The following is a 19,566-nucleotide window of genomic DNA, read 5'->3' as shown; positions in this document are numbered from 1 at the left end:
GCCTATCCGGCCAATATTCTAATATCCGGCCGGATACCGCGTAGTGACCTGCTACCCGGCCGAATACCAGATAGTAACGTTGCTTCATTTCGGAGTAAACAAATTGGATCTAAGACAGTCACGGTCATAATTGTCATCATCATCATCATCATCTCAGCCATAAGACGTCCACTGCTGAACATAGGCCTCTCCTTGGACCTCCATTCGTACCGGTCGGAAGTGACCCGCTTCCAGCGTCTTCCGGCAGCCTTAACAATCATAATTGTACCCGTTTGTTATTTTGATCCTATTTATCATTCCACTCACTTGCACGCGCACTCATTTCGAACCCAGAAATGAGTCCGCGCGAACGTTCACTAGGAAACAGGTCAAACCTGCGGAATGCGCACCTGAAGAACCGAAATGTAGGTATAGTTCCGCCGGCCGGATATTCGGCGGCCGGATACCGGATATTCTAGTTTTGTTTAATAAGGTTATTTATGCTCACATACTGAAACCTAAAATAATATAAATGAACAATTGTTTAAAACTAAACTGCAAAACGTAATTCAAGACCAAAAACAGTAAGAAATGTGGCCACATTTTTACTAGCGCGTCCTGTATTTATGTATGTACAAATAAGTAAATAAAAGTATTTTTTTTAATAGTAGGAGTAAAATTACTAATGAAGAAATTATCTTAGCGTGATTATTTATCAAACGGAATTTACTATTTTACGAACAAATTATTGCAGCGGCAACATTGTCTTACTTTTTTTGGTCTTGAATTACGTTTTGCAGTATAATGTTGTATATTTCAGGATCAACCATTGCAGCCAATGTACCAGCCCTTGATGGAAGAACAGAAGTTGACGCCGTCTCCCCACAACGAACCTTTTAGGATCGGTCAGTTTATAACAATAAATAAATATTACATTTTTAGGGTTCCGTACCCAAAAGGTAAAACGGGACCCTATTACTAAGACTCTGCTGTCCGTCCGTCCGTCTGTCACCAGGCTGTATCTCACGAACCGTGATAGCTAAACAGTTGAAATTTTCACAGATGATGTATTTCTGTTGCCGCTATAACAACAAATACTAAAAACAGAATAAAATAAAGATTGAAGTGGGGCTCCCATACAACAAACGTGATTTTTGACCGAAGTTAAGCAACGTCGGGCGGGGACAGTACTTGGATGGCTGACCGTTTTTTTTTTGCATTATGGTACGGAACCCTTCGTGCGCTAGTCCGACTCGCACTTGCCCGGTTTTTTAAACAAATTGCCCTAAGCCCCACGGTAAGCTCAAGAGGGCTTGTGTTGTGGGTACTTAGACAACGATATATATAATATATAAATACTTACATATATATATATAGAAAACAACCACGACTCGGGAACAAATATCTGTATCATCATACAAATAAATGCCCTTACTGGGATTCGAACCCGGGACCATCGGCTTCATAGGCAGGGTCACTACCCTTTAGGCCAGACTGGGGCCCATTTCTCGAACGCTATTAGACTAATATTATTAGTCCACGAACTGTCAAATCGTATAGGTTACCATGGCAACACACTAATAATATTAGACTAATACCGTTCGAGAAATGGGCTCCTGGTCGTCAAACACAACAATAATACAATTTAAAATACCTTCATTTATACCAAAGAAAATTTGAAATAGAGAGTTTCTGTCATGGTAAAATATGTAGCTACAGTTCATTTACTGACGTCTTTTGACAGAAGATTAATATTGTTAGAACGCTATTTGACTTTGATCATTATTCTTTCACTGATATGTCGTCGAATGACAAGCAAAAGTCACTAACTAACACCATTGAAATTATTGGACAATAAACCGTGTTACAAGTGTAATAAAGTGCATTGTACTTTAATTTTTTGATAGTACTTAGTGACTTTTGCTTGTCAACCGACGATGTGTTAACGCAGTGTTTTTCAAAGTGTGGGTCGCGACCCCCAGGGGGGTCGCGGCACATGTCCAGGGGGGTCGCGAAACTCAGTCCTGAAAGAAACTTATGGAAAGCAGATTTCATTTTTGTAACTTAAAAATAATCCAATCCTTTAAAATTTAATGGTCGTTAACGTACAGTATAACGCATCAATAAAACAAAACATTATTAGATAGGTAAACTGTATTTTTTAAACAGTTAAATAAGTTAAGATCTGTTAGACCAGTCAAATTAGATTTTTTCCAGGAATTAATTACCAGCAAGCTGGAAATCGTCTAAATACCTTCATTTGGTTCTAAACTAGTGTAATCCGAGTTTGCTCCATTCCAGGAGTTGAGGAGAAATTTCTGCTCTTTTTCAGTTTTTTGCTTGTAGTTCAAAAATGGTACGTCCGACGGAAAATTGGCTCTAATTATGGTAAAAATCGATATCTGAAATCGTGAATTAGTACCTAGTCAAACATTGTAAATGTGGTTGCCACTTTGAAATTGTTTTTTTTTTTGGTAAAATCTTGTTAAATCCGAAATATTTTACCAGTGTCTGATCCCCAACAACCTTGCTGTTAGTTTGCTGTTAGTTAGTGACATTAATTTTGACGGTGGGTTCCTCTATTTCGAGTGGTTTTGTCAATCCAAGGTAAAATGTCAAGGCTTTCAAAATTTTACCACACCTCCTGGGATGGAGCAAACTCAGATTATTCGCATTTAGGACCAAATGAAGGTATTAAAATGATGTGGAGCTTGCTGGGAATTAATTTATACTCACATTATAGACGGGTCTAACGCGAATTATATTCAATTACCTTGATTTACCGACGTTTCACCCCAGGAATTTTAATAGGGAGGATGGTTTCAACTTATCGCCAACTTGGGAACCAGTGATACAGAAGTTAAAGCCAAAGGATCTATCTTCGGACGGGTGCGTGGATATTGTGAGTGTTTCGTGTCGGACTATTGACAATAATTAAAATTATGTGTGGTGGGTGGTTTGAAAATGTGATGTCAACCCCAAACTTTTCCATACACTTTTCGTCGGGTAGATGCACAAATCTCTGTTTTGACATTTTGCTGGGACATCAGTCAGCCGCGACCACGACCAGTGAAACCTGTGTCGAAACGTCGGTAAATCAAGGTAATTGAATATAATTCGCGTTAGACCCGTCTATAATGTGAGTTAATATGTATTCAAAACGGGAATTAATTTCACAAAACGCTTTTTTGGATCTCATGAACCGTGATAGATGATTTTCACAGATGATGAATTTTGATTTTTTTTGCCAGTCCGACTCGCACTTGGCCGGTTTTTTTCATTTTGATATCGACCATAGATGGACTGTGAGAAAACAGTCGTAGAATGTATGGGACCCCATACATTTCATTTCATCGATTTTTGAATTTCATGGAAAACGGCGAAATACTTAATAATTATATAATTTTTAAAATATGAGCGATAGAAATTGGGAATCTAGTGGTATTGGCCACTCTTTTTCAATTCTATTAGTAGAATTTAAATGCCTAGTAGTGGAAATATTATTGCGCGAAATACACGAAATCGAGCGATCGAATTTCAAAAATCGGCCCCGTGTTCTCTTTCCGCACAGACTCTATATAGATATAAAAACGTAGAAATAGGGTTTGGGGGTCGCGAAAAAATTTCGTGGTCATAAAGGGCCGTGACACCATAAAGTTTGAAAAACACTGTGTTAACATGTTAAATATTAACATTAACGCCATCTACTCGAGAGTAGGCCAAAGGTGTGGTGCAATCTTTTCGAGCGATGGTGCCATAACCTTTGGCCTACAGTCGAGTAGATGGCGTTAAGACGAAACAGGAGCTAAATATTTTAGGTAAATATACCCGTCTCGCTAACGGAAGCGGCACCTAAAAGTAGTGCGATAAGGACAAGGCGAAAAATCCTGCGTAAAAATCTCAAAAATCGAGGTTTCGTACTCCTCTGTTTCCTCCTCCAAAACTTAACCAATCGTAACCAAATTTGGAAATCTAAATGATTATGAAATTATCTGTGTCGGACCGTTTTGCTTTTTTGGCTAATTGATATCATTTTTGAATGTCACGCCTCTCATTGCGGCATAGTCAATTAGGCCATTTTGGCCATTTCTGAAGGGCTCTAGCGCCTTAAAAAACAAAAATATCAAAAAAGCAAAACGGTCCGACACAGATATTGACAATATTAATCTGTGTTGAAAGAATCATTGCTGTTGGCTCTTAATTTCAATATTTAATAAATGAACACATATCAGTGAAAGAATAAGGATCAAAATCAAATGGCGTTCCAGCTGGCGTTCGTTGCAACAGTTTTAATAAGTCAATTTAAAAAGCCATATTAAATCTGTAGGGCTGATATTATTTCTTAGCAGGGATGTTGCGGATGCAGATTTTTTGACATCCGCGGATGGGGATGCGGATGTCAAGATTTGGTGCTTAATAAACGTCAAATATTACATTTTTAGATTTTTTTATTTAAAAAAAAACGTAACGTTTAGCATTTGAGCAAGAATATAGGTGCGTTTTATTTAATAAACAGTAACTTGGCTGACTTTTCGGGATCTAGACGATTTCGTTATAATAATATACAATGACGAAATTACCTAGCACTTACGCCGCCGGCGCCGCCGCTCATACGTTTCTGTTACCGACTTGGTCGACATCCGCATCATGCGGATGCTCCGCATCGATTTTATGCGGATGCGGATGCAGATGCGGATGTTGAAAATAATGCGGATGCTCCGCGGATGCGGATGCGAATATTCGCAACATCCCTGTTTCTTATGGCTCCTCTACACGATGGGCCAACGCTGGCCACTCCAAGGGACGCAGCCATGCGGTAGAATGAGATAGCAATATCACTTGCTCCCTCTAACGCATAAATCCGTCCCTTGGAGTGGCCGGCGTTGGCCCATCGTGTCCATTAGTTTGTAACAATTTCACTATTAATTAATAAGTGACTGGTATTGATTGCGTTTTAAAAATAATAAATAAATAAATATGTGTGATGGTGTTGCAGACCCGTCGTACCAGTATGCGTACCCTTGCGGCGCGTGCGCAGGCGCCTGCCTCGACCCGCATCAGCACCAGCACCAGCGGCCGTGAGTAACACACCTAAGGCCCACTTGGACCATCCCACTAACCCGGGGTTACGCCCTTAAACCGTTAACTCAGTCAGGGGTGCGAAACTCCTGACTTCGGCCGAACTCGGCTCCGCTCGGCTCAGCATCGCTCCGAGCAATTATTAGGGTTGGCACCACTTGACTTCCTTTTGCGTGCACGACCACAGATAAGATCGGTACACGGCGGGAAGAAGTTGATATCTCGAGAAATTTTGTTGAAGGAATTTGAACTTAAAATAAAACTGCATAAGGTTCAAATTTCTTCCATTTTTTCCCGAGAGTTATCAACTTCTTCCGTCGTGTACGGAGATAATCACTTGATTTTTGACAACCCTAAATAGCCGAAAGGGACAGTGCCATATATTAGAAAGGGACAGCATGATTCGACCCTGAACCGCTGTCAAACTTCGTTTTTGTAGGAAGTTTCCTTTCTGTACGTCAGTACTATTAATTATTCTGTGACCCAGTGTCAATTTGTACTGGTAACCATGGCAGCTCCAGGTTTAACCGGTTAATCCCGGGTTAGTGGAATGGTGCAAGTGGCGCTAAGACACCTAACCAGGCGTGGGTCACTCCACGATTTCATCGCGTCGCTACAAGTACATGCGGCCCACACCAATGTTGGTGTCTAGCGGTAGTTGTTGCCGCGCACCGCTACGGAACGGACGCCCGCTCGCGCTTGCGCCACCTAGCGATTATAGACGCGTTAGTAATAGACGCGTTTTGTTAGAGAGTGGACCTTCTGTACCTAGTACTATTATTTATTCTGTGACCTGACCTAACTAAATATTTATTTGTACAATAAATAGAAAGCAGCTATTAACTTGTGCTAATGTTGTCATGAAAAAGCGAAAAAAAAGCAATACATGGTGTGTCTGACCATGGGGCTTTAAATCCAGGGCTTAATTTTACTTGCTAAACTGAGCTACTTTTACTATGGGACCAATCCTAAAATCGGGGAAAATTTTTTGGCTTTTCCATAGAAAACGTCGACATAGAATCAGCCAAAATGTATGAATAAAAAAATTCAGGATTTCGGGGTTGGTGCCAATCTAAAAATAGCTCAGTTTAGCGAGTAGAATCGAGCCCTGGATTAAAAGCCCCAAGAACAGACACACCCTGTATAAGCGTGCGTCGAAAACATCATAATTTTCTTTTTCAGTTACAGCGCGGGCTACGGGCAGCTAGAGCAACCAATGTTGCAGCAACCGTACCCCGTGGGCAACGTGTTGCTGCAACACAACGTGCAACACTACCCTGTAAGTTTGAATCTCTAGTATAAAAGATGTTACAGTTACAGCGCGGGCTACGGGCAGCTAGAGCAACCAATGTTGCAGCAACCGTACCCCGTGGGCAACGTGTTGCTGCAACACAACGTGCAACACTACCCTGTAAGTTTGAATCTCTAGTATAAGAGATGTAACAGTTACAGCGCGGGCTACGGGCAGCTAGAGCAACCAATGTTGCAGCAACCGTACCCCGTGGGCAACGTGTTGCTGCAACACAACGTGCAACACTACCCTGTAAGTTTGAATCTCTAGTATAAAAGATGTTACAGTTACAGCGCGGGCTACGGGCAGCTAGAGCAACCAATGTTGCAGCAACCGTACCCCGTGGGCAACGTGTTGCTGCAACACAACGTGCAACACTACCCTGTAAGTTTGAATCTCTAGTATAAGAGATGTTACAGTTACAGCGCGGGCTACGGGCAGCTAGAGCAACCAATGTTGCAGCAACCGTACCCCGTGGGCAACGTGTTGCTGCAACACAACGTGCAACACTACCCTGTAAGTGTGAATCTCTAGTATAAGAGATGTTACAGTTACAGCGCGGGCTACGGGCAGCTAGAGCAACTAATGTTGCAGCAACCGTACCCCGTGGACAACGTGTTGCTGCAACACAACGTGCAACACTACCCTGTAAGTTTGAATCTCTAGTATAAGAGATGTTACAGTTACAGCGCGGGCTACGGGCAGCTAGAGCAACTAATGTTGCAGCAACCGTACCCCGTGGGCAACGTGTTGCTGCAACACAACGTGCAACACTACCCTGTAAGTTTGAATCTCTAGTATAAGAGATGTACAGTCGCCATCAGATATATCGGAGCGGCCAAGGCGCTCACAAATATCTGAACACGCCTATACAGGGTGATTTCTGGGTCGTGATCCAGAACCACTTTTTCTGACTCTGTAAATGATCCACATTATCATATGGTAGTATTTGATTAAAAGATAATTACTTTAATTATTCTTATTTTTCAAGTAAAATGAATGTTGTACTAAGTAATTATGGTCACCCTATGACTTTTGACATACGCTGTATGGAAAGCGACAAAACGTCACATTGAGTAGGGTCACCAAATTGTATGCAAAAATGTTTTTTCCTACTTGTCATCTGGAAAAGAATCATCATTATTGGTGATAAACAATAATTAACAACATCATTAGGTTCATCTTTGGATTCTGTATGATGTCTGGCTCTCTTGCTCCACGACCCCGAAATCACCCTGTATTCCCTGCTCGCACTGTTAGTGCTTGAGAAAGGAGACCTAGGCTCTCCGAAACATGTCGCGCGAGTGACTTAAAACAAGTGAGTCTAAACCGTAAAATTATTCAACGTTAGTACGTCTCACAACAGTTTAAATTCGATTGTTGTTCATTTACTTTTTTTGTTGCAGTACCCAGATGCAATGCAATGGGGCAGTCCCATGATACCCGGAGCGCCACCGAAACTACTCATGCACGAACTGTGCCCCGTGTACCCCCAGTACCCCTACATGTACCCACAGGTCGGTGTCATTCTTTTTTTTTATAGGACATTCTTACACAGATCGACTAAGTCCCACAGTAAGCTCAAGAAGGCTTGTGTTGTGGGTACTCAGACAACGATATATATAATATACAAATACTTAAATACATAGAAAACACCCATGACTCAGGAACAAATATCTGTATCATCATTTCATCATACAAATAAATGCCCTTACTGGGATTCGAACCCAGGACCATCGGCTTCGCAGGCAGGGTCACTACCCACTAGGCCAGACCGGTCGTCAAAATTCTGAATCCCTAACGTTTGTCCTAAAGTCACTTGCCCTTACTGGTTTGTCCTAATGGTCATACGGTTAGAACTGCGACACTCGCAAAAAAGAAAATATGCTTAATAACATTAGGATAGGTTAAGTTGGGTTAGGGAAAACAAAATTAGGGTTTTTAGTGTTAGGACACCTGATCATTATGTATGACAAACAATATTAGGGAATATAATGATAGGAGAAAAAACTTTAGGGATTCAGATATAGATCCCCCACAGGTGCATAAATAAACGAAGACAGGTGGTCATTGGAACTTTGTGATAAAACTACGCATCCTAAACTGAAATCGTAACTCAAGACCAAAAAGTTTTTGGCAAAAATTTCATTTTTGGTACAAGCTTCTATCGCTGACTGTACTTTTCTTACGACAGACAACTAATACTCATCGAGACAATTCTAAAACCCCTAACACAATTAGGTTGCGTTGTTTCATCACAGAGTTCCTATGGTCACCACCTGTCTCCATCATCAGAGCAGCTCGATGGTAGGTACCATAATATTGCATTATCATCCGATTTATACATGCATGCAAAATTTCATCTCAATCGGAAACCGGGAAGTGGAGTGGAGTGAATTTAACTTGCAAGATTTGATTACAGACAGACAGACAACGGTCAGGTGAAAGTAAATAAAAGCTTGTAAAAAGTAAGAATGTAGCCATTGAAATAAATTGTTTGTAAAATAAGTAAATTCCTTTTTTATAAATAAACACGCTAAGATAATTTATTTATTGGTAATTTTGCTCATACGATTAAAAAAATACTTTTATTTACTTATTTTAACATGAATACAAGACGCGCTAGTAATAAGTGGCAACATTGTCTTACTTTTTTTGGTCTTGAACTACAATTTTCAGTTTAATTGTGTTTGGGGTTGTTAGAATTGTCTCGTTGAGTATTAGTTGCCTGTGGAAAGAAAAATACGGTCAGCGATAAAAGCTTGTATCAAAATTGGCAAAAAACTTATGTCTGACAAGTTCCCCATACCTTTTCAGATGTTACCACAACCGTACCCGATAGTCCAACCAATCTACCCGACGCTAGACAAGGACAGGAGACCGCGACGCGCACACACTCTTCCCACGTCCCAGCGAACAACCCCCCAGCCGAGGGACAGAGACAGCGAGATCGCGCTCAAGATACAACAGGTACAGGTGAGATAAGGCTCGATATGCGACATGTACGGGTGAGACTAGGCTCAAGATACAACAAGTATGGGTGAGACAGGCTTAAGATACAACACGTATTCGTGAGATACGGCTCGAGATACGACAGGTACGGGTAATACAAGGCTCAAGATACGACAGATACGGGTGAGGCAAGGCTCAAGATACAACAGGTATGGGTGAGACGTTATGGCGCAAGATACAACAGGTATGGGTGAGACATGGCTCAAGATACGACAGGTATGGGTGAGATAAGGCTCGAGATGTGACAGGTACGGGTGAGACTAAGCTCATGATAGAACAGGTACGGGTGATGCAAGGCTTAAGATACAACAGGTAAGGGTGAGACAACGCTCAAGATACAACAGGTATGGGTAAGACAACGCTCAAGGTACTACAGGTATGGGTGAGATACGGCTCAAGATACAACAGGTACAGGTGGCAAGGCTTAAGACACAACAGGTATGGGTAAGACAATGCTCAAGATACTATAGGTATGGGTGATACATGGCTCAAGATACAACAGGTACAGATGGCAAGGCTTAAGATACAACAGGTACTGGTGAGACTTGACTATTATTTTTAACTTTAGCTTGTAAATTATTGCACCAAACGTTATGACTACCCGAATTGTTACAAGTACAACAGGTACTTAATTCTAGTAATTACTAGAATGGTTGCAAAGATAACTGACCCCCTTGCGAACAAGTTTCTACACGGTGTAACATGAAGAAACCGAATAATTTTAACAGCGTATTCCTAATCATATTTAGGGATTACTAATATGTTGCATAAAATTTATTGTCATATTTTACTTTCGCATAGCAACCCTTGGCAGAATCATCATTTCGCAGAATTACTTTTTGCATAAGTTTCATGGCATACTGTTGTTTCGCACAATTTTGTAAAGCAGAATAATGCAATGGCATAATCTCAATTTGAAGAATAATACTATAATCGAATAATTGTTTTGCCGAAAATTGCGTCGCATAATATGTACTTGGCATACTGTCTTTTCGCACAATTTCCTTAGGCAGAATAATTCATTGGCATACTGTTGATGAGAATAATATTTTGATGGATAGTTAGTTTCTCGCCGAAATAGGTATCGCATACAGATATAAAATCGAATAATATTTTGCTAATTCTTGAATTTCTTGATTGTAATTCGATTTATGTTATAGTACTTTCGTATAAAGCGTAAATTGCACAAATACTATTAGTAGGCGCTGATAGTGGTGGTTATGGTGGGTATGTCTAAAGTTAAGGAACGCTTCCCACGCAGCCCCGACCTCCAGCAAGACACCGACGGCAAAACATTAAACATTATCTTCAGCGTCGATAGAAGGGTTGCAGACGCGCCTAACTAATGGGCACCTAACCGCATAAACAAACGCACCCTCTGATACAAGTGCAGGCGCATGTAAAGCATCACCTATTTTATGGCGTTTGTCAATTAGTGCCGCTCCCACGGGATCGACTCTTCATTATCTTAATGGCACCGCAGCGACAGCATAAACGCTCCAGAAACTTCTCGTGGCCTACGTGACTCCAGACGACGCATCCCCGTATCTTCCCACGGTTTCGGGATGAATATAAACAGCAACCCCGACCAGCGGCGGGCAGTTCTCATCCAGTTGGCATCGAGTCCTCATCTAGCGACCAGGCTACACGTGAGCTCCGAATCGCTCGGTGTACCGGTACACCCTCGCGCTTCTCAACTATATTTAATTAACCTCATAATTGTAAAACCCAATAAAGTAAATACCTCCTCATCGGTGTTTTATAAGAAGACCTCCATTCTCACAAGACACTTAACTGGTGACAGCGACGGGCGAGTCTCCCAGCAAGCAGCGGCTACACATCGTCGGCGCGAGCTGGAAGGTTTCAACCTGAAGAGATTCAACCACTGCCTTATGAAGACCACAGTATTCATCGCACTGGCGGCAACCCTGTGAGTTTTCCTACATTATCCTTTGAACTTCCTAATTACTTGTGTGCATTTCCACCATTTTTTTTTTCTTTTTATTCAAGAGCCAGTATCTATTTATACGATTTAATTAATTTATTAATAATAACGATTTAATTAATTTAATTTGAATACGAATTAATTAATTAAAAATGGCATTAAACCATACTACGATTGAGAAATATTTGCCGAAATATGAAGGCGATAGGCAAACTCTAGATTTCTTTTTAAATCAAGTAACAATGCTGGCTAGAGCAGCAGATGCTGAAGCAAGGGCCCTGTTTCCAATTATATTAAAAAGCAAATTACGCGGGGAAGCAATTAAAGCAATTGCTCACATGCCGAACAACACGGTTGAAGACATTGTAAATTCCTTAAGATCTAAATTTGGTGACACTAGAAGTATCGAACAAATACTATCTGAAATCACTCGCATTAAACGGTTTCCTAACGAAAGTGCACTCGGATTTGCTGATAAAATAAAAGAACTTTTGTACGCAGCTAAAAATAAAGCCGATTCTCCGCAAGCAACATCCATTTTAGAGAACGTTTGCATCGACCAATTATGTAAACACTTGGATATTGCGACCGATCGATTAATCCGTTCAGCACAACACACCACTTTTGATGAGGCTTACAATCAATTAAAACACGAATTGGAAGTACATCCGGAATACTTCCAAAGAAAACAAGAAAAATCATTTAAATATAATTCAAAATTCAACTACAATAATAAAACCTTTAATCAACATCCTACAATAAAACATAATTTTAATCAAAACCGTGTTACTCAACATCCACCTAACCAATTCGTTCAATTATCTTATCCTAATCAGCAAACAAATAATAATAACTAAATGCAATGGGCCAACCAACCGAGACCAACTCCAGAACAATGGCGGCAAATGTACCCGCCAAAGCCACAACCCCAAAGATCGAACGACCATTTAGATAGCGACATCTCTATGAGAACCGCAACTAGTAGACGACCTATAAATAGACCGCCAAGACAACGACCGGTAGAAGTTTTTAACACAGAGATAACCACTAATGAACACAACATAAATAATTACAGGAATAATTATTTCTCACAAGACACTTAACTCTAATAATTTTATTTATGTGTCAATATTTCTTGATATAACGTTTACTGTATATAATGAATATTTGTTATAAGTATTTATGGTATAATGTTTTCAAATGTATAATAATAAGTTGAGGTTATAATAAAAAATTCGGTTCTGGCGCTTCGCCGGCCGCTACCGCGGCACGCTCGCTTCGCTCGCTCGGCTCGCGCGCTGTAGGGTCGCAGTTCTACCTAACACTCCTCCTCGCTTCGCTCGTCGTCGTACCTAACTGAGACCTGCCTTAAGTTCGAATACATAGGTTGTTATAATAGTAGTAAATATTACAAATTATACCAGTACTACATTATGCCAACTGAGCGTTATATCGAACTTAATTATATACGCTGTTAATGTTAGATTAGAAGTTGTTATATTACAAGTTCATTATACTTGACGATAGTTAGACTCTTTAAGAATATACCATGTATTGTTATAGCAAAAGTGCATTATGTCCCTCAATCGTTATATCGACTAAAAATATATCAAAAGTTGTTATATGGACCGTTACGCACCCTCTTTTCAGTAGGGGTCGCAGTTCTAACCTAACCTAACCTACAGTTCTGGCAACAATTTCTTTTGTGTAGGGGTCGCAATTGTAACCTAACCTAACCTATAGTTCTGGCAGCAATTCCTTTTATGTAGGGGTCGCAGTTCTAACCTAACTTAACCCGTAGTTCTGGCAGCAATTCCTTTTGTGTAGGTTCAGTCAGCGACATGAGTATTATGCGGTAACAATTTCGCCAGAACTTTTATTCTGCTGCATAACATTCTCCGAAATTCAAGTCTACAATATGAGCAATATGCCATAAGAAATTCGGTGGAATGTAATTTATGCTACATACAATTCTGCGTATGTAAAATCGACGATAGTAGTATTCTGCTATTCAAAATTCTGCCAAATGAATGTTATGCGACATGACAGTTATGCTAATTATACAATTATGCAAAAGTATCATTCGGTTAAAAATGTTTCTGCGAAACCTGCTATGCGAAGTGTATTTCGGACAATCGATATTATGCAAGATAAAGGGAAGCCCATATTTAGAGACAAAAATGTCCTATATACTTTTTTGAAATTCGCCTAGTTTCAGAGATAATGTTAATTAAAAAAAAACGAGTTTCTATTGATACATAGTGTAAAAAGTCTTTTTGACGGTGATGTTCCTGCTATGGGACGTAGTCTAAATATCCTTATTGATAGATGTCAAAACGTGACAAGTAACACTTTGAAAAAGTAGGTTTTACGAAAAAAAAATTTATAAAATCAATTTTAAGTGACAAGTTTACCAATAACATTTATTTTTTATGTACAAATACATTAAAAAAATTGAAAAAACAAAACATAAAACAATTTTTTTTGGCGCAATTGACCTAAACTCATATTACATTTTTTCCTTTATTTGGCCTCAGAAATGCGTGGTTAAAATTATTCGGTTTCCTCATGTTACACCCTGTATACAGGGGGGTCAGCTGTGTCTGCAGCTCACTGTGCTTGACTTGTTACAGATAAAGGAGCAAATGGCGCACCTGAACACTCAGGACAAGGAGAAAAGCGGCAACGGGTTGCTAGGCAACGCGCCGCCCAACTACAACGGCAGATTAGGGTGAGCTTACAATACAACATTGTCCTTTAAGGCTCCGTAGGTTCATTTTTTTTATTTTATTTTTTTATTATGAATGGGCTTACTCATGGCCACAGACTAGCCGAGGCGTAGACGTGGCCTACGATGGAGCGAGCTCGCCCAGAAGGTGCCTGTTCACTCTTGATTTGAAGGTTGCCGGGTTATAAGAACACGGAAATATAGACGCCGGCAGGGAATTCCATTCCTTGGCAGTGCGCATAAGGAAAGTAGAAGCAAAGCGCTTCGTGTGAATTGGCGGAATATCTACCATGTAAGGATGGAAACCGGCCGTGCGTCTAAAAGTCCGATGGTAGAATGGGGACGGTGGAATGAGCTCGTGTAGCTCTTGGGCACACTCCCCGAAGTGCAACCTGTAGAATACCGACAGGCTGGCGACTTGGCAGGCTGGGTTCATGTTCTTCTCTCACTCTCACTCTCACTCTCACTGGGCGTAAGCGTGAGCGAAATGGATGTTTTGTGCGTGCTCGGGACCGCGCATATCATGTTTTGGAATTTAGATTTCTGTAAGTTTTAACAAAAAACAAAATAATCGGTCAGACCCCTAAAAAAATAAATTGCGCATTTTTAGAAGCATTTTTATTATTTTTAGCTTTTGTTTTATATGTTCTATATTTTTCTCTATCGAGCGATAATCAAAAAATCTGAATTGGAATCGATGAAGTCACTAGAAAAAAGCCTCGAGATAATTTTTTGGCAAACGTATTGTGATCTAAAAAAACCTATCACTGTTTTTTTTCTATAAAACTATTTTCAACTGGCTTTTTAGGGTTCCGTACCCAAAGAGTAAAACGGGACCCTATTACTAAGACTTCGCTGTCCGTCCGTCCGTCCGTCTGTCAGTTGAAATTTTCACAGATGATGTATTTCTGTTGCCGCTATAACAACAAATACTAAAAACAGAATAAAATAAAGATTTAAATGGGGCTCCCATACAACAAACGTCATTTTTGACCAAAGTTAAGCAACGTCGGGAGTGGTCAGTACTTGGATGGGTAACCGTTTTTTTTTTTTTGCTTTTTTTTTGTTTTTTTTTTGCATTATGGTACGGAACCCTTCGTGCGCGAGTCCGACTCGCACTTGCCCGGTTTTTTTTTGTGTGATGGGCCCAGGGCCGTCTTAAACTACGCTGAGGCCCATTGGCACATAAGAAGTTGGGACCCTTTTGGAAAGTAAAGAAAGCGAATGAAACTAACATTTTTCTACTATGATCTTCTATTTATTATGGGTAGTCAAATATACTGTTACTGTCTGATCTCGGGGCCCCCTGAGGATGGGGGCCCTGAGCCGTGTGCCCTTATGGTAAAGACGTTACAGGATGGGCCTTAGGACTCTTAGGCCCACTTGTACCATCCCACTAACCCGGGGTTAACCGGTTAAACCTGGAGCTACCATGGTTACCAGTACAATTTGACATTAGGTTAACGGTTTAACCCCGGGTTAGTGGGTTGGGCCAAGTGGGCCTTAGCGCCACTTGTAACATCCCACTAACCCGGGGTTAACCGGTTAAACCTGGAGCTACCATGGTTAGCAGTACAATTTGACACTGGGTTAACGGTACCGGTTACGTTAACCGGTTAACCCCGGGTTAGTGGAATGGTGCAAGTGCCGCTTAGGGGGTTAGAATACCGTGTTAAATTGGTGTCGTACGTTTCAGGCGTAGCGTGTCGACGAACGACGAGACGCAGCTGTCGTCGGCGGCGCGCGCCATCGTCAACTCCATACGGAACATGCAGGCGCACGCGCACACCAGTAAATATATTACATATTTTCACTTTATTCTTTCAAACAAACACTAGGTATAAGTTTACAGCTGCAGGATGCCAAGACACTTAGGGCCACTTGCACCATTCACTAACCCGGGGTTAACCGGTCAAAACTGGAGTTATCATGGTTGCCAGTACAATTTGACACTGGGTTAACGGTTTATCCGCTTAAATCCAGGTTAGTGGGACGGTGCAAGTGGCACTTAGGGTCGGTTGCACCAAACCGTCTGACACCGTTAAAGCGTTCGCTAAATACTTTTGTATGGGAATTTTCATACTTCACTGCTGTTTGACGTTTATCAGTCTGTTAAATGTGGTTGGTGCAACTGGGCCTTATACTGTTAATACATGGATGCTGTTAAACAATAATGTGTCAACCGACATTCATTTTTCAATAAGATGTCAACTTAAAAACTTTACGCTTAAAGTTGACATTTTATTGCAAAATGAATGTGGGATGACACATTTTTGCTAAACACCATCCACATAGTCAGTATCATAAACATGTATACACTTTTCGAACTATCTCTAGAATCTTAAACATACTTACTTACTTTGTTGGCGCGGTGACCCAAAATGAGTCTTGGCCTCCAACACAAGAGCACGCCACTTTGATCGGTCCAGAGCGGTATCCCTCCAGCTTTCGCCGACGCCGAGCTCACGGAGATCCGCCTCCACTCTATCTGCCCAACGGTATTTAGGACGACCAACAGGACGGCGCCCAGTTGGTCGACCCAAGTAGGCCCTTTTGGCTGCCCGATCTTCACCCATCCTTTCGAGATGGCCAAGCCAGCGGAGACGATGCGCTTTGGTCTCACCTATTATGTTCGGCTCGGCTATCAGGTGTTCTATTTCGGCATTCTTTTGGATCCTCCAACTGCCATCGTCTCTTTTGACGGGTCCCAGAATCTTCCTTAACACCTTACGTTCTGTGACTAAAAGGCTGTTCTCCTCCTTGAGTGTTAGTGTCCAAGCCTCACACCCATACATCAGAATGGGGCGGATCACGGTCTTGTAGATCCGTAGCTTAGTACGTCTACTAAGAAGCTTAGACACCAAAACCTTATGGAGCGCAGCACTGCAGCGTAAGGCGTTATGAGTTTGGATGTTGATTTCGAATCTTAAACATACATATGTATTACTAACTTGCTTCTCACGCCCCTGAATATCTTTTTAGCAAGCTAAATAAAATCAGATCTGGCCCCGTAGACAACATGCCAATCGCTAACGCTCCGTAGCGAACGAAACGCAACTGTCACTGTCACACTAATATGGAAGAATCTCTTTAAGTATACAACAACATTCTTATTCACCCGAAAGTGATAAGATAAGATAAAGTTTATTGAGCTCAAAAGGTTACATTCTATACATAATTTCATAAGTTATGTTACATAGGTATATCTGTCTAAGATCTTTCGTTGGTACTTAAATTAGGTATAAACCTGTGCTATAAGTACCAGCTACCTTCCATTTGTCTCTATGCACTTTACATGTATATTGTACAGGCGAGTATTATTTATAATTAGCTACATACTGTTAAGAAAAATATACAAAATCTATAACAATGAGGAAATATTACGTTAGAAGTTATCTATAAAGATAGCAAAAAGAATTATTAAAAAAGTGGAGCGTATTACTGAGCCAGAACCCTTTTGTTTTACTGCAACGCACACAGCAAACCTACCTCTTATTGATGCTTCTTGTTCCTTATTTTATTTTGGTATTGTTATTGAAATGGGACTGCAGTCCCATTGGGAAGGGCACATCTGCCGAATGCACCCAGAACGCTGGGCCAAAGTATCCACGGACTGGATCCCACAGGATGGATCTCGGGGCAGAGGAAGACCCAAACGGAGATGGCGGGACAACCTAGATCTGTGTGGAGTGGCGGGAGTGTGCATTAGACAGAGCCATGTGGCGGGAAAGAGGCGAGGCCTTTGCCCAGCAGTGGGACACACTAACAGGCTAATAAAAATTTGTTATTGTTTCTATTTTTTATCAACATGTGTATTGTGGCAAGCGAATAAATGATTTTTTTATCTACAGTCTAGTATAATTTTTCAGCCCAGCACGACGCCAGGCGGCATATGGGCGAGGGGTACCGCGAGCGACGCGACGAGAGAGACGATAAGCGCCGACCGCACAGACAGGTACTAAACATTAGAGCTGACTGTTGCATAAATATCTCAACAGTGGTAGATAAAAGCTTTTACCAAAGAGAATAGAGTGTATAAAGAGTTATTGTCATTGTAAATTTTGTGGTCACAGTAAATTTACTGCCATTTATTCGACAACTGATTAAAACTTTTAGAACGTCATTTGACTTTGATACTTGTCAGGCGTGGCTCACTCCGCGATTTCGTCGCATTGCTACAGGTAGCTAAAAGTACAACCGTTCCACACCAATTTTGGTGGCTAGCCATGAGCCGCGCGTGGCGCTGTCGCCACCTAGAGGATGTCCTGATCGTAACGGACGCGTTTTGTTAGAGAGTGAGTCTACTGTACGTAGTATGTACTATTATTTATTCTGTGTCCTTGTACTTTCACTGATATGTGTAGGTGTGTGTCGCCATCTACATGAGCATAGGCCAAAAGTATGGCGCCATCGCTCGGAAAGATGGCAGTCAATTTACTGTCGCTACAAAAAAACTGACAATCCGGCTCTATACTAAATTCTCTTTGGTACATATCAAGCTTTTACTAAATGGTAACAGTCGATCAGATTTATTTTGGCGACCAATTGTCTATACAGTATACATATGGGACCCGTTGCAAACCCGTGGAGCGTCCTAGTATCACACGTGTGATGCTAACTCCATACTACTGTGATACTGGGGCGTTCCACGGGTTAAAGGAATACAAAAGTCAGAAACGACACCCAAAATCTGACAATCTTACCCGCGTCTATAACTATCACAAAATTTCACGAGAATCGGTTAAGAATTGCTACCTGTACAGAATTTCGGACATACGAAAGTAAAATGCCCGTGTTGAAACGGAGACCTTCGCTAACTTTTCGGTTAATTCACAGATGTCTCCCGGGAACTGGTGCAGGCGGTCCCCCGGCCCCATGCACCCAAGTAAGAAAACTATACGAATATTTCGTCGGGTGACAAGCAAAAGTCACTAAGTACTATCAAAAAATTAAAGTAACAATGCACTTTATTACACTTGCAACACGGTTTATTGTCCAATAATTTCAATGGTGTTAGTTAGTGACTTTTGCTTGTCACCCGACGATTTCTATTAACCTAGTGGCCTAATGGCAGGCGTGGGTCACTCCGCGATTTCGCCGCGTCGCTGCAAGTACATGCGGCCCACACCAGTTTTGGTGTCTAAACTGAAAATCGTAATTCAAGACCAAAAAAAGTAAGACAATGTTGCCACTTTTTACTAGCGCGTCTTGTATTCATGTTAAAATAAGTAAATAAAAGTACTTTTTTTAAATCGTAGGAGTAAAATCATCAATAAATAAGTCATCTTAGCGTGTTTATTTATAAAAAGTAATTTATTATTTTACAAACAAATTATTGCAGTGCCAACATTGTCGTACTTTTTTTGGCCTTGAATTACGATTTTCAGTATAGCAGTAGTAGTTATCGCGCACCGCCACGGAACCCTAAAAAGTGTGATTATTAAACGTATTATACAGTATAATTTTTTTGACAGATAACAAATAAATTATATTTATACAAAAGGTTAATGGTATATAAAATCATACAAAAAT

The 19,566-nt window shown here is 40.9% G+C and overlaps 2 protein-coding genes across 2 annotated transcripts in view; one reads left to right on the top strand and one right to left on the bottom strand.

The window, feature by feature from the left end:
• Window positions 1-19,566, bottom strand: part of LOC134677080 (protein seele) — a 222,735-nt gene that overhangs the window by 78,552 nt on the left and 124,617 nt on the right. The gene's annotated exons all lie outside the window — the stretch shown is intronic.
• The window catches only part of LOC134676793 (uncharacterized), a 122,290-nt gene that overhangs the window by 101,324 nt on the left and 1,400 nt on the right, over window positions 1-19,566 (top strand). The window contains exons 23-34 of the mRNA XM_063535174.1: window positions 800-884; window positions 4,976-5,057; window positions 6,241-6,337; window positions 6,488-6,601; window positions 6,752-6,865; window positions 7,016-7,129; window positions 7,756-7,866; window positions 9,167-9,319; window positions 13,940-14,037; window positions 15,731-15,825; window positions 17,904-17,989; window positions 18,871-18,919. Coding sequence (XP_063391244.1) covers window positions 800-884; window positions 4,976-5,057; window positions 6,241-6,337; window positions 6,488-6,601; window positions 6,752-6,865; window positions 7,016-7,129; window positions 7,756-7,866; window positions 9,167-9,319; window positions 13,940-14,037; window positions 15,731-15,825; window positions 17,904-17,989; window positions 18,871-18,919 — 1,198 coding nt within the window. The remainder of the gene's footprint in view (window positions 1-799; window positions 885-4,975; window positions 5,058-6,240; window positions 6,338-6,487; window positions 6,602-6,751; window positions 6,866-7,015; window positions 7,130-7,755; window positions 7,867-9,166; window positions 9,320-13,939; window positions 14,038-15,730; window positions 15,826-17,903; window positions 17,990-18,870; window positions 18,920-19,566) is intronic.

This window comes from Cydia fagiglandana, chromosome 25, assembly GCF_963556715.1.
Source record: "Cydia fagiglandana chromosome 25, ilCydFagi1.1, whole genome shotgun sequence".
NCBI classification, from domain to species: Eukaryota; Metazoa; Arthropoda; class Insecta; order Lepidoptera; family Tortricidae; genus Cydia; species Cydia fagiglandana.
Note: the sequence above shows the minus strand (reverse complement) of the source record. Positions and strands in the feature narration are given on the sequence as shown.